This window comes from Danio rerio, chromosome 22 (assembly GCF_049306965.1).
Source record: "Danio rerio strain Tuebingen ecotype United States chromosome 22, GRCz12tu, whole genome shotgun sequence".
Taxonomy (NCBI): domain Eukaryota; kingdom Metazoa; phylum Chordata; class Actinopteri; order Cypriniformes; family Danionidae; genus Danio; species Danio rerio.
Genome location: NC_133197.1, coordinates 32,542,454 through 32,564,727, shown reverse-complemented (window position 1 = coordinate 32,564,727; position 22,274 = coordinate 32,542,454). Strand labels below are relative to the sequence as shown.

Sequence of the window (22,274 nt, the reverse complement as noted above, 5' to 3'; positions counted from 1 at the left end):
CTGCCTTGACTGCACCAAACTACGGGAGCCCGAGAGTTTCGGTTTCGGCTCCGCCTTCGGCTGCGCTCGGCTCAACTCGGTGACCGACGACTGTTTACGTCGAATACACCTGTTCGCTACAAAGAGTCGGCTCTTAATAAATGCGGCTGGTTCGCAAACGACTCATCACTAATGGCATGAAAAATTACGACGACGTGGACAAGGTAAAACACACACACACACAGATTAGTTTTAGCACTATTTTTTTCTTAAAATAAAAAGGAATAAACATTAGGGAAAAAAAAAAAAAAAATATATATATATATATATATATATATATATATATATATATTTTTTTTTTTTTTTTTTTTTTTTTATGGATTTTAACTATTTTGTTAGAACAAAAAAAATTAATTTGGGTAATGATTCTAACAGCATTAAGTAAAGCTGTCATAAATGATTGTTGTCATTTGTCATAACAAAAGATTATGTTGTTTATTTGCTCACAAAATTCTGTGATTCAGTGAAAATTTACTTCTCAATTGAAATTGGTGAACTGTTTGTTGATTACAAATCATTCATTTTAAATTTTTAAGATGTTTAAGTGTTAAGTTAATGTTGAATATAGGCTTTGTACTGTAATGCAAATTACAAAAAGCGAATACGTGTACAAAACAGAGAAGCATTTTCACTTTCACATACTGTACTGTGGAACATATGACGCTCATGAAATTCAGGAGAAATGACACACCCAGTAAGAAAGCAGATTATTTTTTATTGCTTTGTAATGTATTTTTATGGCTTATGATTACCCATTAGTGTCCAAGATATGAAATGTCAAAGTTAAATAACCATATTTGTCATAGCTTGTTATACTTGTAAAGGTAAAACACAAAATGGCAAATTTCAAAAATATTTCAGTAAAAATTCTGAAGAACAAATTTCAAATATTAAAATATTTGAAATATTTATTAAATATTTATATTTACCTTAAAAAATTTATTAATTATAAATATTATAAAATATTTATTTTCTGACAGAATTACATCATACAGATTGTTGGTATTAATAAAAAAAGCAGCCTTTGGGGTTGTGTGGAAATATCAAAAGTAAATAATGATAATTAGAGTACAAGTACACAAAAAATGCTGGTCTGCATTAACCCAATGTTGTTGTTGTTGTTGTTGTTGTTGTTGTTGTTGTTGTTATTTATAAAATAAAAATTCAATAACTGTTGAGTTTGTCAATATTTTCCCCAACTTTGGGTTAATACAGCCCAGCATTATTTAGCATGTACGTTGTACTGTACCGAATTTTCTTTTACTTGAAAGCTAGTGTAAACAGATACAGATGTATTTGGTCAGCTGTTTTTAGAAAAGATGGCATGTGGTTTAGTAGAGATCATCAGACTACAGATCTTGTTAGACTGGATTTTCACCAAACAGGAAAGGTTAAAGTCTCTGGAGTTATGACCTGATACTCATAGAGTAATTAAACGATGAACACAAGCTAGTTATCTGAAAAAATACACTTTTGTACAGAAATCAATTGACATTATACACATGATCTTGCACACTCTAACACCCTGATGGAAGATTTTTATGTTCTACTTTATCCTTTTTAGAATTATGAACATCTTCAATCCTGATGAGCAGGGCACCTCGAGTGTCTCGACTCTTCTTTCGCTCAACAGTATGGGTATGAAAATAATTTCTGATTCTTTGCATTTGCTGGATGGTATTAGTTTTCTGTTCTGATATTGCAGTGTATTGAATAATATAATCTTTGTGTGTGTGCGTGTTTATAGATAACAATCTTACCATTGTGTTATTTGGAAACACTGTGGCAGTCCAGTTTCAAGATGACAATATTCTTGTTGGAGACACACAACCAAATATCAGAAATGTAGCAAGATCAAGAAATCTTCTTTTGCAGAAGATATTAAGACGTCATGTGTCTGTGATTAATCTGATTGGCTTGCATGAATCGGCACATGATCTGGATCAAATTGCTGGTCAAATTGTCAGTGAAAATAAAATAGTGGCCTTCGTCTTTGTTGTGGAACTTGGACAGTTATCAGATGCAGGTCTTAGGGGTATTGAGTGGCTTCAAAGTGTTTTTGGAGACAGAGTTCATAAGTTTGTGATGATTCTCTTCACCTATGAGAACGAGGATGAGTCCGACTCTATAATCGATGACCTGAAGAAAAACTTGGCTCTGGAGCAGCTGATTGAGAAATGTGGAGGAAGATATCACACCTGCAGCAAGATCATGAACAAGAAGTCAGACATAAGAGACCTGATGAAGAAGATAGAGCAACTGTTTATTGATAATAACCAGCAGTTCTACACTAGTGAAATGTACAACACTGTGTTTAGACAAGACGGGGACAACAGGACATCTCAAGGTATTCAGATTTGGTTTAATTGATTGATGTTGGTTATATGTCATGTATATTTGCTTCTGAATCAAGATCCTGGGGCCTCATGTACGAAGACTTGCATTGAAATCATACTTAAACATTGCGTATGCACAAAGCTGTAAATGTGCATACGCAGTAAAAAATTCAGATGTATGAACGCATATTCTCTTTGTATACCCGAATGAATGTGAAACTGAGCACAACATGCACGAGCGCAAAAACCCTCCCTGCCTCCTCCCCCGTATGAATATGCTAATGACTCTACTTTGGCAAAACCCAACGAAAAAGCAATGGCAAAAGCAAGCAAAAAGAGAAACTTTGAACAGAATGTGAATTGACAGTGCTGCTTTCGGAGGTAGACCGGAGAAAAAACTGTGTTACTTGCAAGTTTGTCCTGCGGAATTAATAACAAAAGAACAAAATAGAGTGGGGAGAGTTTAGCTGATGCGGTTAACACAGTTGGGTCTGAGCATCGCGCTGTGTGGATTAAAAAAGAAATAGTGCGATGTATAGGTGTAAAATTTTGTAGTGTTTCGGTTCTAATGAACTCGGTTCGAATCCAGCGTCTGATGAACTTATTCTTTCCCCCCACCCCCACGCCCCGCTACATATCAGATTTTGCCTATACTCTTCATCATGAGGAAGAAAAGTAGGAGTCATTAACACGTTTGTGCATCATGTTTTATTTGCATATTTATTGAATGGAAATGTTTCTGATTCACGAATGCAAATTCATCTCCAGATGGCGCCTTTATAGCAATGTGCGTGCAGTTGATTACTCATGTTACATTGGGAAAACCGGCGACTGCTGCAAGTTGCGCTTAATTGTTTGGCTGGTCAACTGCATGGTATGAAAACCTTATATACCTGCTAGACATGCGGATGCACCCGTCTCATACAGCTTGCCATTGCACAGCTCATAGATACATGCAATTTAACACAACTGGCTCTAGGAGTCGCCAATGGAAATAAAACAAACACACAAGAAATGCACGTATGCCAGGCATGAAGTTGGCGTTTACCTGCGCACATTCCCACGTTCATTTCATCGTATGTAAATCCACACATGAGCGTGATACCTGGCGTACGCAAAGTTTTTGTGCGTACGCAGCATTGATACATGAGGCCCCTGGAGTTTTGAAATATTTAAAATTCCTCACAGAAGGGCTTATTAAAGGGCCATGACACCCCCCACTTTCGGTTAAAGTCTACTTCAGAATTTTTTCAAAAGATGCATGATTAATGGGCGTGGAGCTCCATGAGCATCGGGCAGGAGCGGGCGTGGCCAGCAGGGGAGAACGTGAGCGAACGAAGCTAGCTCACAAAATGAGACAAACCGTGAGGAGACGCATGAGTTTATAGTTTACAAAGTTAAAAGGCAAAGAAATGAACTTTGATTTAATGCCCTTCTACATGTGTTATTCGTAATTTCATATACACATAACCAAAATTTATATAACTATAAAGATAAGTGTGTTTATGTAAATCCTATAAATGAGGACTTCTCCCTCAATCCTCTTATCCAGCAGACTCAGTGCAGCAGGTCTCCTGACCTGTCTATTTTAACCGTTAGCCCTGCTGGCAATCTGGAGGATTTAGGCAAACACAGCAGCACAGAGTTGTGTGAATGTGAACGAACTTCTGATAAAAGACAGCGTCCTCCATTCTCTAATTCTCGTGCTGCTCTTGCGACAAAAATGCTAGCAGCACACACACAGCTTTGCTGTATGATCAGCCCTGACAAGATCGAGGGGGAAAACATGCAACAAACCCCGTGGATCATCAAAACAAACGCATATGAGCCTTCATGAACGGCTAAATACTGTGTGCCCATGCCGTGGGTCCATGACGTGTCTCACAGCTCGGGCTTGGGTCTGGCAGGTCTCATGAATAATTAAGCAGCCGGCTCTTCTCATAGGATAAGAAAACTCCGCTATGAATAGTAATGAGAAACCAACGCGTCATCATTGCACTTGCAGTTCTGCGCTACGTCGCCGATTTTGATCCCGCCCCATATTAGCAGAATTTTCTTATCCTATGAGAAGTCCCTGCTTCATAATTATTCATGAGAGCATGTGACTGGGGGATACATGGTCCGCACACGACAAGCAGTATTTAGCCGTTCATAAATGGTCGTATGTGTTTGTTTCTATGATTCATAGGGTTTGTTGCATGTATTTCCTCCGCGATGCTCTTAGGGCCAATACAGCAAAGCTGTTGGTTTGCAGCAAGCATTTTTGTTGGGAGAGTTGTAAGAGAACTGGAGAATGTCGGACTTTGCCTTTCATCAGTTGAGTTCATAACCATTCAGACACATTACTTATATCCGTGCTGCTGTGATCACCTATGTTTAACAGCAGGGCTAATGGTTGAAATAGATAGGGCAAGAGACCTGCTGGACTATTGTCCACTGCATTTTGACCTGCGGATTCAGGAGGAGTGAAGTACTACTCATTTAGTGTTTACATGATTATCTTTATGATATATATGAGCAATATCACACTCATAGTAGTGCAATATAGCTGCATATCAGCACTGCGGCCTCATGCCGTTGCATCCCACCAGTGCTGATATACAGCATTTTGCACTGCTACGAGTGTGATATTGCGTTTATACAACAGTGCAAAGGCACAATCGTGTATATAAATAAAATCAATCACGGAGTCTAAAAACCCTTTTTTTCAAGAAACTACTTTCTTCCATCAATCATTCACATCTGCAGCTGATGTCAAAACAGCAGAAGCCATTACTGATTCACCAACGTCACTTTAGAGCTAGTGTTTGAATGACTCTAGCGTAATGTCTAAAGTGATGACAAAACAGCTGATTTTGCTCACACTTTAAGATTATAAGGCTGAACGTGATGTGAAATGCCATCCATCTACAGAGATATCTTCTTACAGTGTTAGTCTACAGTATTTCTCTGTTGCAATCGGGATATCACAATAATTAAGCCTGCGATCAGGTACTGTACCAAAGTTGGCAACCCGGGGGTGTTTACAGACTGTACCAAAGAGGGGGGTGGGTAAAATTACGGGAGTTGTCTGGAAGAAATAAAAAAACAGGATGGTTGCGGGAGATTGGTCTGAAATACGGGATACTCCTAGGAAAAACGGAGTGTTGGCAGGTATGCTTACCAGTTTGATATTGATTTGTTTGCTGTAGTTAGAAATCAGACTGTTATCTTCTAAGCGTAAGGGCTAACTTTGTGGTTCTGTTGCCATCTTGTGGATAGAAAACATCAACCATCTTTGGCCTACTCTATGGCAGGCTAATGGCCGTCAACAAGCTCGTTCAGAATTTTTTAATACTTTAAAATAGGCACTATTCTTATAAATAAACTGCATAGTTGCAATCTAAACAACTACATTCTCGACTAAAAAAAGCATCAAAAGTGCATTATGTTGTCTAACAGCAGTAATATTTGTCAAACTGTAGAGTGTCTCTGCTTGTTGCTGACTATATGTGGGCGGAGTAATACACAAAGGGAAAGGGTAAAGAGGCCTTTGTGTTACTGGCAAAATATTGCACGGCTATCAGCCAATCAGATTCAAGAACCAGACAAAACTGTTGTATAAATGTATATAACAAAGTGTGGTTATGTGTAGGCCTATATGAAATTGCGAATAACATATGTAGCAGGGCATTCAATTACTTCCAATTGATGTCTTTGCATTTTAACTATGTAAATTATTAAATCCTCATTGTTTGTGTCTAATTTTGTGAGCCAACTGACAACAGTTGTTTGCTCCCTTCGTTCTCTCCTGCTCTGCGGGCCTCACTTACTCCTCCCTCTGCTTGCAGTGCTCCATGCCCATCTCGAGGTAGACTTGAAACGAAAGAAGGGGGTTTCATAACCCTTCAACAAAATTGTCAGATGTTTTTGAAATTTTAGTACAGCTTTTGTTGTTCCATTTAATTTTTTTATTAGTGTTTTTGTATATTAGGATAGGACAGAATATTAAACAGGAAGCAAAGTTGGTTAGAGAGGATAGGATCAGGAACATGTGAGCCAGGATTAGAAATTGGGACACCTGAAGGGCAATAGCAATATATGTCACTTTCCACACTTCAGCTGTCCCAATTTCTAATCCTGGCTCACAGACTTTTTCTGATCCCATCCCCACTCTCTCTATCTCTATCTAATGTTGGCCATCTTTTAATTATAGAAAGTAAGAACAAAGAAAGGTAACACAGTGGTTCAGGGGTTATCATTGTCCCCTCACAGCATGAATGAAACTAGTTCGAGTCCCAGCTGGGTCAGTTGGCATTTCTGTGTGTAGTTTGCATGTTCTCCCTGTGTTCGCGTGGGTTTCTTTTGGGTGCTCCAGTTTCTCTCACAGCCCAAAGACAAGCAGTATAGGTGAATTGAATAAACTAAATTGGCTGTAGTGTATGTGTGTGAATCTGAGAGCGTATGAGTGTTTCCCAGTATTGGGTTGGAGCTGTAAGGGTATCTGCTGTGTAAAACATATGCTAGATAAGTTGGCAGTTTATTCCACTGTGGTGTCCCCAGATGAATAAAGGGACTAAGCTAAAGAAAAAATTATGAATGAAAAACCAAAGAAAATCAAGAACATCCAGTTTGAATGATATGTTTAGCCAGAAATGCCAAATAAAGGCACAGGAAAAAGATTTCAACACAGGAACTAAATGAAAATAAAACAAACACTTGATAATGAACTATTATAAGGAGATGAGAATAAAAAAGCAAACGAGAAGGATATAAAGCCACTAACTTATTATTAGATTACAATATTCTGTTTTTGGTTAAATTACATTACTGTGCAGGATTGTGTTTGTTCAAAATATATACAGTACACTATTAATATTGTACATACTCTGCAGATTGTTAGATTTAACACTTCTGTGCTTTAATATCACCTTTTTCTGCTCTATGCCAAGATCAAACTACAAGTACTGAAGATAGTATGGACAACATCTCGAGAGCAATAACAAAACAGAGACATAAGGTAAGTGTTGGGTGTGGTGTAAAAATAAAACTGCAGCAGGAAGTTAGTAAGAATTCTATTAATGTGGACATACAGCTTTATGTTTTTTTTTTAAAGTAGTTTCACTTTACCTTTCATGGTTTTGGTGTTTATTTTGTATATTTAATATTAGAATGCTTTCACACCTGTGGTTTGGTTCAGACCAAAGGGAGCAAATGGTACACTGTAGCAAGTTTTTTTTTCTTTCAAACTTATCACAGGTAGAGTAAATACATTAGAGTAAGGTGCAACATAAATCCTCAGAAGGGGTTTATTTACAAGAACAGGATTTATTTACATGAAGCGTACATGTGCCGAAAAACAATGCTTTTTAGCATTGGTGTCTGAACACAAAGAACTGTAGGATAAACACAACAGCAACTACAATAATGTCAGTAGCAATGGAGAATAGCAAAGAGAATTCAGAATTTAAGTTCACTTTTTTTCTTGACTTGCAAGTTCATTAAAGAGCCCATATTATACATGAAATAGGGTCATATCCTGGTTGTAAGGGTCTCCAACAACAGTCTAATATGCATGCAAGGTCAAAAAACACTTTCATGGTCTTATAATCTGCATTTATTTTTACCTAATTATCCCAGCGACTCCTGTATGAATCGTCCAGTGATTCATTTGTTCCCAAACCCCTCCTTAGCGCGGAGCTAATCTGCGCTGATTGGACCGATGACAGTCTGTCGCGATTGGTCGACTGCCTTCAGTCAGAGAGGGAAATGGCCAATAGCTAATCAGCAATTTAAAAAGTAATCACAGTTCATACACGCTCGATAGTATAGACGTGGATTTTAGCTGCCACACTATGGCGAGTGGATAGTGCCACGGATAACCGAACGAAGGAGACAGTCGTGTACTCGCCATACCACACACACACAAAAACACACACACACCTCCGGATGACAACGCTCCCGCTTCCGCCCGCACCCGCCAGGTTTTAGCCTGAGAACCCGCTCCGTTTTCTGCCCGCCGCGCCCGGTCCCGCTAGAGCGGAGAACACAACCAAAAATCACCCAGTATACAGTCCAGACAGCCAAGCTGTCGTTCGTTCGTTCGTTCGCTCTCTCTCTCTCTCTCTCTCATACGCGCGCGTGCGCACTAACACACACACAAGCACCACGCAGACTCTCTCTTTCTAATTCGCATAGCAATATCCGTGATATTGCTAGACAGCCCGCTCCCGTCCCAAATTAAACCCGTTACCGACCGCTCCCGCCATTTATTCGGAAATTTATTCCCGCGGCTGTCCCCGCGCCAGATTTCTGCGGCGCGGGAATAAATTTCCGAATAAATCGCGGGAGCAGAACTCTAGCACGGAGCTCCATAAACAAACAGCACGCGTCGCGTTTTTAACGTGACTTTGCACGCGATAAGATTAAATATCCAGTTAACCTGATACAGTACACGCGGTTACAAGTAACAAATCACAACTAAATACATTTGCAAGCTAGAGTAAACGAGGCAACAACTTTAACCGCACGTACTTACACTTGAGAAATGGAAGAAACCCATCCTGACGTCCATCAGTTACTCTTTACTGATCCTTCCTTTAACAAACTCAGATGAAGTATTCTTTGTAGCATGTAGCTTCCAGAAGTTTCCAACTGCTTGGTTATAATGCTGAGGTTTCATCTTTGGGTAGAGACTCAATATATCCATCTGCAGTGTGACTTCAATCGACCGGCATGTTTGTGTGCGTGTGTTTGTGGGTGTGCGTGTGTTTGTGGGTGTGTGTGTGTGCGTGTGTGTGTCTGGGTTTCTGCGTCAGAGGGCGGGGCCTCAGGTTTGAAATCTCCCGGGTTTGCGCGTGCACGTGAATAACTTGGTTTCGTTCGTACGTCATGGCGAAACACCTAATGAGTCGGTATCAAGGCGACTCGTTTGAAGCACTATGAGTCGACTCTTTTATAGATGAATCAACCATTTTAAACACTGTATTCTTACAGATTTAAGCCTTAGCTGGATACTTCGCTTCACTTAGAGCTGTGTTACACACTACATGGAGGGGAATTTACAAAAACCCATAATATGGGCTCTTTAAGTGCCATCTAACATTTGGGGGTGATTTTGCATGTTCACTCTGTTCAACACAGATGAAAATCGCCTAGGTTTGAATGCAGAAAAACATTTTAAAAATGCTGACAACAAACATAAGTAAAAAGTGCCCCAGTGTCTATGAGCCGTAAAGATTAAAATAGCTTTATCAAATTGCTGGAGATTGTTTTTTGCTGATTTGCTTATGAGCTGAGGTTAAGGGTGCGTGTGCAGAAATCTGTTGTGCAGGTCCTGGTGTGGATGCAGTTCAGTGCTCTTATAGAAGTGTCCCAGTGAGCAAGCTGGCATCAGACACTGGTCTCTGTAAATACAGAGAAAAAACACACATTTGAGGCTCCATGTGGAGTCGTGGCTCACCGTCTTCTGCAACTGTTATGCTTACAAGCAACCGACTTGATTAGGATTAGCTGCCAGCTCTCAGCCCATAATTGTGTTCAAACAAAAAGGACCACAGCAATGCTGATCTGGCACCGGGGGACTCACCACACACCACAATGACTGCTCTGGACTAAACCAGTTGAAACTAACACAATTGCAGTCATCTGACAACATAATTATCATGCATTGGCCAGATGTGTTATTGAACATATCTCTTTTGATTGGTCAAATATAACATATTCATAAAGAACTCCTAAAGGTAAACACAGAGAGGAAAAAAGGCAGCAGAAAACATGATGATTATTAGTATGGAGAAATGTCTGGGCTGCCTGATTGTATCTCTGGTCACAGTATATTTTATCATTTGTATACATCATTTTCTATGTAAGCTATACATTTTAGGAATGAAGCACAGATTCAGAAGTTTGACCAGAAGCCACCATGGAGCTAAAGCAATGTAAACAAATACTTGCTTGCCTGCCCTTGTCCCATAATAAAGAGAGCAGCTGACTATGACAGCTGGTTGAGTCCAAAGATATGCAATGATCTGTTAAGAGTTCAAGTCATGTTCTCAAAACAAATGAACTCTAGTGTTTGTTTGAAAGCACACTGACACCACCTCTTAAAACAGGAATTGGTAAACTTGTTTGGTCAGCTTTTTTGCTGCTCATTCATTTGCTACATTTATATCAGCTGAAACAAATCTCCATAAACTGAACTCTTGTGTCATTCAACCAAACTAAACGAGGCAGGTGTGAATGCATTTTCTGTCTTCACAAGCATACCTATATTATAATGTAAAAATTATGGTTTTGTATATTTGATTTCTAGCATGGACCACTTTAACAAACATATAAAAAAATATGCGCACACATAGTTCCCCTTCGGTTGGGGAACTTCAGTGCCATAGAGTGGATTAAATCCACGAATGGGAGATTCGGATCAGAAGCTGCTTGTCTGGAGAGTTATTGAACGGGCCAATGAATGAAATTAATTGGCAGCGTAAGCTTGCGCAGGTGTGCAGCATCGGCAATTATCCCAGCATATAAGCACACCTGAAGCCAGCAGACGCTATGCTTTTCGCTTCAGATCCTTTCTAAGTGAGTCGATGAGGGTTCCTCTTCCTGTTCAGCACTTCAGAGCGAACGAGTGTGTCTCCCGGTCCAGAGTGGGTCTTCGCGGTGGCAGACGGTCGAGCTGGGTTTCTCCCTTGCCTGCGGTTCTTTGGGTCCGGTCCTCCAGAGCGGTGCGTATTGTTGCAAACTTCCTAAAAGAGCAACACAGTCGTGCAGCGATGCCATGCCATGACCGTTGCACAGCTAAGATCGCGGCTAACTTTCGCAAGAAAGCGAGCCACCCCAGTTGCCTCCTGTTCTAAAAAAGCAGCGGGCGCTCGGGCAGATCTGAGGGTTCCAGCGGGAGATAATCCGCCGGTAGCGGATCTCTTGCTCCTCACGGCGCTCCATCCAAGCTTCAGGTAGTGGGAGTGATCCGTCTAACCAGATGGTAGCTCTCACACTCGCTGCCACTGGAGATCAGATGTCCTCCGCGGCATCGGAGGGTGGGCTTTCACTGTCCGACGAAGATCCGGACCCACTCGCCCCCTCCGGGCAGGTGAGCGCCATCAAATCGGATCCTATAGCGTATATGTTAGCCGTGCTTTCCCGGGCTGCTTCGGCCGTGGGGTTGGAGATGGTTCATCTCCCAGCTCCGCGGCCGGACCGACTAGATGGGTGCTACGTAGAGGACCAGAAGGCGAAGCCTTCGAAGCCTCTCGTCCCCTTCTTCCCGGAAGTGCACAGTAGGCTCACGCAGTCTTGGAGGGCACCTTTCTCTGCCCGTGCTGCGTGTACCTCCGACCTCACCGCCCTTGACGGCGGAGCTGCCAGGGGGTATGAGGCGATTCCGTCAGTGGAGCGCGCTATCGCGGTCAATCTTTGTCCGCGCGGCGCCTCTACGTGGCGGGGTTTGCCCCGCCTCCCGTCCAAAGCCTGTAGGTTGTCTGCCTCCCTCGGAGCCAGAGCTTATAAGGCTGCGGGCCAGGCTGCTTCTGCTTTGCACGCGATGGCCACCTACCAGCGCTACCAAGTGCAGGCGCTGGCCGAGCTGCACGAGGGCGGGTCCAACCCAAGCTTATTACATAAGCTGCGCACCGCGACCGACTATGCTCTTCGGACTACTAAGTCCGCCGCGTGTGCGCTGGGGAGGACGATGTCCACACTTGTGGTTCAGGAACGCCACCTCTGGCTAAACCTGGCCGATATGCGCGATGTTGACAAAGTTCGCTTTCTTGACTCGCCCATATCCCAGGCTGGCCTGTTCGGCGACACCGTCGGTGAATTCACCCAGGAATTCAAGGCGGTGAAAGAGCAGTCGGATGCGATGGGCAATGTCATCTATCGGCGTGGCCGTAAGCCCGCTCCGCCCGCCGAGCCATCCACCTCCGCTGCTCCTCGCCGAGGGCGCCCGCCAACGAGTGCTGCCCCGCCTGCGCCTCTGGCCAAGTGGGCGTGGCGTACACCTCGAAAGCAGGCAGCCCCCCCTGCCCAGGGCGCCGTTAAGTCCGCTAAACGGACCGCGAAGCGTCCCTGAGACAGGCCATGCGGAGAAGAGGAAACTTGCACTTTCCCCGCTTGAGGGCGGGGCCCCGATAACAACGGTACTTTTCAGTGCCACCAAAACATCAATAAAAGAGCACTTTTCCCCTTCCCCGGATGTGACTGCACGAGTTCTGCCAGTCCGGGACGCGCTGCCTTCCGGCTCGCAGATTCTACGTGCTTCGCAAGTGGCTCACGAGCGCTGGGGGGACGGTCTCCCTTCTCTCAGCCCTCCAGCCCCCTCTCCGGAGTCTGGGTGCGGAGCCAGAGCGAATCGCTCTCCTCCAGCTCTTCCGCGGGACCCTCGTGCTTCCCGGATCAGCACACCCACTCCGCGCTGCCCCACCGCTGGTACGTCAACGATTGTAGCGATGACTCCATTAGCGAGGGCTCTGCCTGCCTGGTTAGCGCGGGCCAGCCCCTCGCGGTGGCTCATACGCACAATCAGACTCGGTTACGCGATTCAGTTCGCGAAATGGCCCCCCAAGTTCACGGGCGTGTATTTCTCCAGGGTCAACCCCCTGTCCGCCCCTGTCTTGCGAGAGGAGATTGCTGCCCTCCTGGCGAAGGGTGCAATCAAGCCGGTTCCTCCAGCCGAGATGGAGAGTGGGTTTTACAGCCCATACTTCATTGTACCCAAAAAGAGCGGTGGGTCACGGCCAATCCTAGATCTGCGCGTTTTGAACCGCTGTCTGCACAGGCTGCCGTTCAGAATGCTCACGCAGAGGCGCATTCTCCAATGCGTTCGTCCTCGGGATTGGTTTGCAGCCATAGACATGAAGGACGCGTATTTCCATGTCTCCATTCTTCCACGCCACCGCCGATTTCTGCGGTTTGCGTTCGAGGGTCGAGCGTGGCAGTACAAGGTCCTCCCCTTTGGGCTCTCTCTGTCTCCGCGGGTCTTCACCAATCTCGCGGAGGGTGCCCTAGCGCCCCTTCGGCTCGCGGGCATCCGCATACTCGATTATCTCGACGACTGGCTGATTTTAGCCCACTCGCGGGAGCAATTGATTGTGCACAGAGACAAGGTGCTTCGGCATCTCCGCCTACTGGGGCTTCAGGTCAACCGAGAAAAGAGCAAACTCGCCCCCGTGCAGAGGATCTCTTTTCTCGGGATGGAGCTGGACTCGGTCACCATGGTAGCGCACCTCTCCGAGGAACGCGCTCGCCTGTTGCTGAACTGTCTGAGGGAGCTCGACAGCAAACTAGTGGTCCCACTGAAGTTCTTTCAGAGGCTCCTGGGGCATATGGCATCCGCAGCCGCCGTCATGCCGCTCGGATTGCTCCATATGAGACCACTTCAGCACTGGCTTCACGATCGGGTCCCAAGACGAGCATGGCACGCGGGCACACACCGGGTCTCTGTTACTGCGCTGTGTCGCCGCGCCCTCAGCCCTTGGAACGACCCCTCGTTTCTACAGGCCGGTGTGCCTCTAGGACAGGCGTCCAGCCATGTTGTTGTTTCAACAGATGCTTCCAACATGGGTTGGTGGGCCGTGTGTCCCGGGCATGCGGCTGCGGGCCTATGGAAGGGTGCCCAGTTGCATTGGCATATCAATCGCCTAGAGCTGTTGGCAGTGTTCCCCGCTTTTTACCGGTGCTGGAGCGGCAACACGTACTGGTCAGGACGGACAGTATGGCGGCGGCGGCGTATGTCAACCGCATGGGGGGTATGCGCTCTCGCCGCATGTCTCAGCTCGCCCGCCGTCTGCTCCTCTGGAGTCACCCGCGGCTGAAATCGTTGCGCGCCATTCACGTTCCAGGCACGCTCAATCGTGCAGCCGATGCGCTCTCACGACAGCTGTTACGCTCTGGAGAATGGAGACTCCACCCCGAGTCTGTTCAGCTGATATGGGCGCGATTCGGGGAGGCCCAGATCGATCTGTTTGCTTCCCTCGAGAACGCTCATTGCCAGTTGTTTTTTTCCCTGACCGAGGGCTCTCTCGGCACGGATGCACTGGCCCACAGCTGGCCTCGGGGCATGCGCAAGTATGCGTTTCCCCCAGTGAGCCTGCTCGCGCAGCTACTGTGCAAGGTCAGGGAGGACGAGGAACAGGTTCTGCTAGTTGCGCCCCTTTGGCCCAACCGGACCTGGATATCAGAGCTCTCACTCCTCGCGACGGCCCTCCCCTGGCGGATCCCTTTGAGAGAGGACCTACTCTCTCAGGGACAGGGCACCATCTGGCACCCTCGCCCCAATCTTTGGAACCTCCACGTGTGGTCCTTAGACGCGAGGAAGACTTAGGTAACCTACCGACTGCGGTGGTTAATACCATCACTCAGGCTAGAGCCCCCTCCACGAGCCGCGCCTACGCCCTGAAGTGGAGTCTATTCACTGAATGGTGAGTCTCTCGCAGAGAAGACCCCCGAAACTGCCAGATTAGTGTTGTGCTCTCTTTCCTTCAAGAGAAGTTGGACAGCAGGCTGTCGCCCTCCACTCTCAAGGTTTACGTGGCCGCCATCTCCGCTTATCATAGCGCAGTAGCTGGCGGCACCGTGGGAAAGCACCTCCGTGGCCCCCAGCACTGACTCAATGGAGGAGTCACTTGCTGGCCCACTACGTTGTAGGTCTGCCCACTGGTCAGCCAGCGTTTTGGGTATAGGTGCCTGCTATGCGTGATCCCCACTAGGCGATCCCATATGCTTATTCCGCCACAGTTGAGTCCCCCCCCTGGGCAGACCCGTGTCTTCCCTCTCCGCCAACCACTCTTTTGCTATGCATACTCCCCCTTTTTAGGGCTAGTCCATATGTAATTCTGCCATCTATCCCCCCCTTGGGTAACGTATGGCCTCCGCAGCGTCCTCCCTATCGGGATTGCACGCTTCCCAACGTACTGTCGTATTCCTAGAATTATCTAGATGCTCACGACTTCCCAAAAAATATATCTAAATCCGTAAAACTTCTGTTGAAGTAGGATAAATTAGGGCCAGGGACACGTTGGAGGACCACGCCTCCCATGATGTGGGTGCGTCACGCTTGCTTGACTATCCCCTCATCGGGGGCGGTGGTAAGGTGCAGTCATTATGGCGCTTTCCATACTTCTCCCATTCGTGGATTTAATCCACTCTATGGCACTGAAGTTCCCCAACCGAAGGGGAACGTTCGAGTTTACAGAAGTAACCCATACTCTGTCGCCATAATGACTGTCCCTTAGCTGTTTGAAAGTCTCTTCAGCTTAAAAGGATAGCGTCTGCTGGAATGAATTAATTTCATTCATTGGCCCGTTCAATAACTCTCCAGACAAGCAGCTTCTGATCCGAATCTCCCATTCGTGGATTTAATCCACTCTATGGCACTTTGAAGGGTTACTTCTGTAACCTCGAACATTTTTGTGATTTCATGTAATCATGTATTATTTTAACTGTGCTGTTTATTTTGCAGGAAAAGAAGCCACCAATGCATGGTGAAAGACAGAAGAAGGAAACTGGAAGGAGTGATGAAATAAAGCAATTGTTTCATAGACTTCAACTTAACACTGATAAAATTGATCCCAGTAAACTGAGAGCTGAAGATGTTCTTCAACTATCTACACATTCTTCCCTGTCATTAGAGTCTTGTGCTGAGGAGGAGCTGATACATGTTTTCCTACAAAAACTACTGATGATGAACTATAGGGCAAGATGCATTAAAACTAAAGAGACTAATGAGCAACATGATGGACAACAAAGTGATGACTTGTCTGAAGATGAGAGTAATACTGATATTTATACAGAAAGTCACTGGTTTCCTAAAGAGACAAACACAAGAGATCCTATTCATCCAATGGATGTTCAGATGGCTGTGTTTCATTGTGCTGATAGTTTCTTGAAGCAGTTGATGGTCACAAAACTGTCTCAGTGTCAGTATGCACTGCCTCTTCTTGTTCCTGATCCATTTACACAAGAGATTCTGTTTCCACTTTGGACATTCAGACAAATCAACAAGAACTGGAAGATGAAAAATGCAGCTGGTGAAACCAGCAGTGAAACCCAGCCAGTATGGAAGGCAGAAACACCAATGGTGTTTTTCTTCAGGTTTGGCCCAGTGTCTTCATCCAAATCTCAGCTAATGAACAATCTGATCAATGAGAAACACAACACATTCTTCCACAGAAACTGCTCAGGCAGCATAAAAAACAGAGTACTGATGGATGGAGTGGTGGAGATCGCCTGGTACTGTCCGTCTGGAAAAGACACTGATAAATTTACTCAATGTGTTGCCTTTTGTAACCTTCATGGTGATGCAGGAGTCCAAGAGAAGCAGATGCAGATCCTCACCAAAATGGCCTCAGTCAATGTTATTATTCTACCACAGCTTGACAAGAATGACAAGAGTGCTTCAATGATTCAGGCACTGTTCAATGACAAAAAGCCACTAATTTATCTTGTAACTGACAGTGACCGTGGCTTAACTGAGAGAAAGAAAAGGAAATACAAAATTGGATTAAAAGACAGAAATCAGTCAGATGTATCTGAAGAACTTGTTGCAGCTATAAATAAATGTCTCTCATTATCCGAATCACCTTCTGTTTTCAGACTTGAAGTGCTGTCCAGATATTTAGAAATCAACGTAGATGAGGAACATGATGATAAATGTAAAAGAGGAAAAGAAACAGCCCAGCAGATGATGAGTTTACTTAGAGGAAGAAATCTGACCACAATTAAAGAATTGTTTCTGCCCTGTCAGGGGAAACTGTGGCATCAGTGGTGTCTGAAGAACAAAGAACTACATCGATCTAGGAGAACTGAAATTGACATGAAGATAAAACAAAATGAAATGAAAAAAATCCGTGAGGAGCAGCATGCATTGAAAACTGGGGAGGTAATGAAGTTGTTTATTGAAGAAATGCATTCACAATCTTCAGATGAGAAGATGTTTTTTCTCAAATGGCTCAGTATACTCCTGGATGAATATACCTCAGCTGACCTTTCTGCTCTGCATTACAAGTATGATGAAAAATGGACAAAAGTCAAAGCTCATCAACAGGCAAAAGATGACCATGCAGATCTTGAAAGCATATCAGAAGAACTTCAAGCTGCAACCTTTGGCTTGGAGCACATCCTGAGGGAGATTGGTCAGATCTATGAATCGTGTATATCAGAGAACAAAAACAAGCAAGGTCTACCGTGTAGTTTTACTTCTCTCCCAGGTCTTGCGGCAGACATGATGATCTCTGGATTTCCTCTGGAGCTGATGGATGGAGATGCTGCTCATGTTCCTGTTGTTTGGGTTACTGCTGTTCTTCATGAACTCATCCAGAAACTGGGAGACCAGAGAGTCTTTGTGTTGTCAGTTTTAGGGATTCAGAGCTCAGGGAAATCAACTATGCTGAACGCCATGTTTGGACTGCAGTTTGCCGTTAGTGCTGGCAGATGCACCAGAGGAGCTTTCATGCAACTGATCAGAGTTTCAGAGGAAATGAAGATGAAAGAACAGCTGAAGTTTGACTATATTCTGGTTGTTGATACTGAAGGGCTTCGCGCTTTAGAATTGGCTGGAAGATCAACACGACATCAGGACAATGAATTGGCCACATTTGTTGTGGGTCTTGGTAATCTGACATTGATCAACATCTTTGGAGAAAACCCGTCAGAGCTGCAGGAAATTCTTCAGATTGTTGTTCAAGCCTTCATGAGAATGAAGAAAGTCAAACTGAATCCCAGTTGCATGTTTGTTCATCAGAACGTTTGTGCAGTCACAGCTGGAGAGAAAACCATGGAGGGAAGAAGACGACTTCAGAAGACTCTGGATGAAATGACAAAACTTGCTGCTAAAGATGAAGTCTGTGATGCCAAGTCTTTCAATGACATCATTAATTTTGATATTCAGGAAGATGTGAAATATTTTGCACAGCTCTGGGAGGGCAGTCCACCAATGGCACCACCAAACCCATCATACTGTGAAAACATACAGGAGCTAAAGCAAGCATTTTTTGGCCACGCTTCAAAATCAAATGGCTTAGAGCTGATACACTTAAAAAATCGTGTTTTTGACTTATGGGAGGCCTTACTGAATGAACGATTTGTTTTCAGCTTTAGAAATTCTCTGGAAATCGCAACTTACCGAAAACTTGAGACAGAATACAGCAAATGGTCCTGGAACCTTCGCAAAACTATGTTGGATGTAGAGAACAAACTGCACAATAAAATAGAAAATGAAGCACTTCATGAGGTTTCACAAAACGATCTACATGAAAAATTAAAAGTGATAAGTGGAGAAGTAGAACAAACCATGTCCGATTTCTTTGAAAATGATGAAGATAAAGATATACTGATACAGTGGAAAGCATCGTTTGACATCAAAATCAAAGAGCTTCAGGAAAACATTGTGAGAGAAACAGCAAGAAAATTAAATGAGATTCTTCAACAGCGAGACGTGAAGAAAAAGATTGATGCACAGAAGACACAACATGAAAACACTCTCTTTGAAAAGAGCAAAGAACTTGCTGTAAAACTCAAAGACAAAGCAAATGATGAAACAATCCTCAAAAGAGAGTTTGATTCCTTTTGGAAAGAGTGCGTTAAGGAGATTACCAAACAAGCTCCTCAAATCCAAAACATTGACATATTAAATGACATGAAACAGCTCCTTAGTAACTATGAAAGTGTTTCTGTGAACGACTGGAGAAACAGAGATATTTTCTCTGTGCAAAGCTATTCAGATTATGTACAGTTAAAGAGATCTGGTGGAACTACAGAATCCGCTAAACTGAAGATTGAGGCTGAAACACAAATTAGAGCCTTTATTGATGACATTGCTCATCACGCAGATATAAAAATTCTGTCATATGACATTGCAAAAATGGGCTACAACAAAACCTACGTTCAAGAGCTTGCCGATTATATCAAGGCCAGAACAGTAGATTATGAGCAAGATTGCAGGGAATATGTGTTCCAGAAAGAGTTTTACTTGGATTTGGTCATGTCCATTTGTGATAGAGAGAACAAGTTTATCACAGACCAACATGTAAAATTCAGGGAAGCCAACGATCCTGTTTTTTACTTCGAAGCAAAGCGTGAAATTTACTACAATATTTTTCAGAAATACTGTCAGGGTGCAACATCAGCTGCCATTTTTGGTGAGATCATCTGTCAAAAACTTAGAGAGCCCATCCAAAAATGTGTCTACAAAGACACTGCCAGAGATTTGGCTAATGACATTCAGACAAACTGTGAATCCCTGAATGGAAACCGATCTAAACTAGAGAAACACATCCTCAAAGACCTGGCAGAACAGGAAGATTTTGACAAATACAAAAACTACATTACCAATCCCAGAGACCACTTTAAGAGTTTCATCAGAGATGAAGTCAGTCAGTACATTACTGATAACTTTAGAAAGAGTGTTCGTCCCAAGATGAAGCAGAACATTGAACACCTCAAGAAACAAATAGCAGAAGCAGCTCATAGGGCGACTGCACTAGTCAACAAGACAGGTGCAGATGTTCCGAAGTGGTTAGATGTTATCACCGAGCAGCTTTCGGATATGCTTATACTCTCTGTAAAGGACTTCAGTGGAGTAAGTCATGATGGAGTTGATGATCTCAACCTTTTAGAAGATGTAATAAGCAAATTACTTGATTCTTTATCAAATGAAATACAATATAAGTTTACCACAGAGATGTTTTTAGAAAACCTGGAACCCAATGATAGACCAGATCAAGTTCTGATTGATCATCTCTGTCAGTGCTGTTGGGTTCTGTGCCCATTCTGTGGTGCCACCTGCACCAACACAATAGAAAACCATACTGGAGATCACAGTGTTCCACTCCATCGAGTGAATGGACTCACGGGATGTATTTATGATGAAACAGAGCAGATCAGTACAGATTTTTGCACAACTTTAGTAAAATCTTATAAAAAGTTCTTCACAGATCAATGGTTTTCATGCAAAGAATACAGAAAAGCAGGAGGTGTTTATGCAGAATGGAGCATTACTCCTGACTGCTCTGATCTGCCATACTGGAAGTGGTTTGTCTGTAGATTTCGAACTGATCTGCAAAATTACTTTGGGAAAACATTCCACAGGTGGGATCAGATTTCAGAAGCATGGGGTGAATTCACAAAAGAGCAAGCAATCCAGAGTTTGGATAAATACATATGATGACAGAATTAGACATCTAGGTCTCCTTTCTAGTACACCTTTTTTTAAATCCATTTGTTTTACAGCTTTACACAAATAATCACACTGTCCAAAACTTTCTGAAAACTAAAATTTTTTTTTGTGGTGGTGGGGGAGTTAATTACATAAATATTTATCATTAATAAACAGTTTTAAGCTAATTATAAAGAGTAAACTCTAAATTGTAATGCCTTTTAATATGTTAAAAACTTTGTAGAAATCAGTGTTGCCAGATTGGAATTGACAAAGTATCGTACCAGAACCTCAAAATTATCGTATTTGGAGAAAAATTATCGCACACGAGTCAAACTGAGAGTATACAGCTATTATCTAGACACATAGCACAACGTGCAAATTACCACAATACGTTAAAAAAAAACTAGATACCTTAGTGGGAAGGTTCAAACCCCACCTCTAATTTGCTGTCATTGAATGTTGCATGTTGCCAGATGTTAAGAGATTTATTTTTCCGTACAAATTGGATGCCGTAATGGATTGCAAAATAGTGCTGGTTGGCTTGAAAGCAGTGCACACTCTGAGGTGTGCATGCTTTGTTTTGATGAGACTAACTTTGGTAAAAAACACGTTCACAAGACGCATTTGAATGGGGAAAGACGAGAACATCAAGGGAAAACTCCCGTCCTTCTCACCTTCCTTTACAGCACAAATTGTTTTAACATTATTGCTTAAAAGATCGACCTCAAACTGAACACTACTGACCTAACCACGGGCACGTGCAGCCGGAGCGTTAATTTGTGAGAGAGAGCCATTCTCCACATTGATTGGCTGAGAAGAGGCAAAGTAAGATGAGATAGAAAACGTGCCTTACTCCACCTACTCCTCACAGACAGTACAGAAAAGATGCAGCTAGATCAATAACTAAAGAAGCCTGGAGATTACAATAAAATTACTTTTAAATGCCATAAAATTATTAAATAATTGTACATTATAGGATTTTTGTCATTATTCATCGTACATCGTACAGAGGACGAAATTATCGTACAAATACGATAATTATCATACATCTGGCAACACTGGTAGAAATCAGAGTATGCTAATTTACTTTAAGAAATTGGTGAACATGTAAATACACTGAATATGACATGACAAGTCTCAATAAACTCAAAATGAATGATTTAATGTTTATGTTTTTTTCTGTCTTAACAAAGTACATTCAGTGTGTCATTTTAGCTAATGTTGTAACCAATCTCAATGAAATTTTACTGCAATATTTAAAATTCTTTTAACACAGTTGCAGTGAACTTGCACTGAACTTTTTCGCTTGAGCTTTTTATAATTTTTATAATAGAATGCATAAAAGGAATGACCAACTTTTGAATGTTAATGCTTCACAAGTTAGGATGTTATAAGTTTACATTTCATTGTAAGGTCCTTAACCTTTTTGACTAAAAGGCCAGCCTTTTTCTCCAGTCAATTTTACAAAACCCTGCTTGCTTGAAAAATTTTAATACATTTTGCCAGCAGCAAAAAGTGCATACCCTGACCTTCAAGGCATCCATCTCCACAATAAACTGCCCAAACTCTGGTAAAGACTTATAGGAAACAGAAGAAAAGCAGGTCTTGATTCGCTCAAAGGTAGTTTCTGAGAATACCACCGAAAAGGAATCCTAGTGGTGATAAGATCCATCAGGGGAGCAGCAATTTAACAATAGTGTTTCTAGAAAGAATATCATAATAAAAAATGATAATTATCGCTGTATAAAGAAGCAAAATTGTTT

At 43.1% G+C, this 22,274-nt stretch overlaps 1 protein-coding gene across 3 annotated transcripts; it reads left to right on the top strand.

The window, feature by feature from the left end:
* The first annotated feature begins 81 nt into the window (after nucleotides 1-81).
* Nucleotides 82-21,673, top strand: zmp:0000000845. 3 transcript variants are annotated; one of them, XM_068219013.2, is made up of 5 exons: nucleotides 82-203; nucleotides 1,604-1,677; nucleotides 1,787-2,386; nucleotides 7,307-7,374; nucleotides 15,817-21,673. In XM_068219013.2, exons 2-5 carry the CDS (start codon nucleotides 1,608-1,610, stop codon nucleotides 20,515-20,517), a joined length of 5,439 nt encoding a protein of 1,812 aa, XP_068075114.2. In that variant the 5' UTR covers nucleotides 82-203; nucleotides 1,604-1,607; the 3' UTR covers nucleotides 20,518-21,673. The 3 variants fall into 3 exon arrangements, with proteins under 3 accessions (XP_068075114.2, XP_021329208.2, XP_073793602.1); XM_021473533.3 differs by lacking the exon at nucleotides 82-203 and having other exon boundaries at nucleotides 1,593-1,677; XM_073937501.1 differs by lacking the exons at nucleotides 82-203; nucleotides 1,604-1,677; nucleotides 1,787-2,386; nucleotides 7,307-7,374 and adding an exon at nucleotides 14,942-15,439 and having other exon boundaries at nucleotides 15,516-21,673.
* The last annotated feature ends 601 nt before the right edge of the window (nucleotides 21,674-22,274 follow it).

Excerpts from the sequence above, each read along its gene's own strand:
- zmp:0000000845 (XM_068219013.2), top strand. The coding sequence starts at position 1,608 with ATGAACATCTTCAATCCTGATGAGCAGGGCACCTCGAGTGTCTCGACT. Across the intron at positions 2,387-7,306 it reads GGACAACAGGACATCTCAAG|ATCAAACTACAAGTACTGAA; the intron begins GTATTCAGATTT and ends CTCTATGCCAAG. Across the intron at positions 7,375-15,816 it reads TAACAAAACAGAGACATAAG|GAAAAGAAGCCACCAATGCA; the intron begins GTAAGTGTTGGG and ends TTTATTTTGCAG.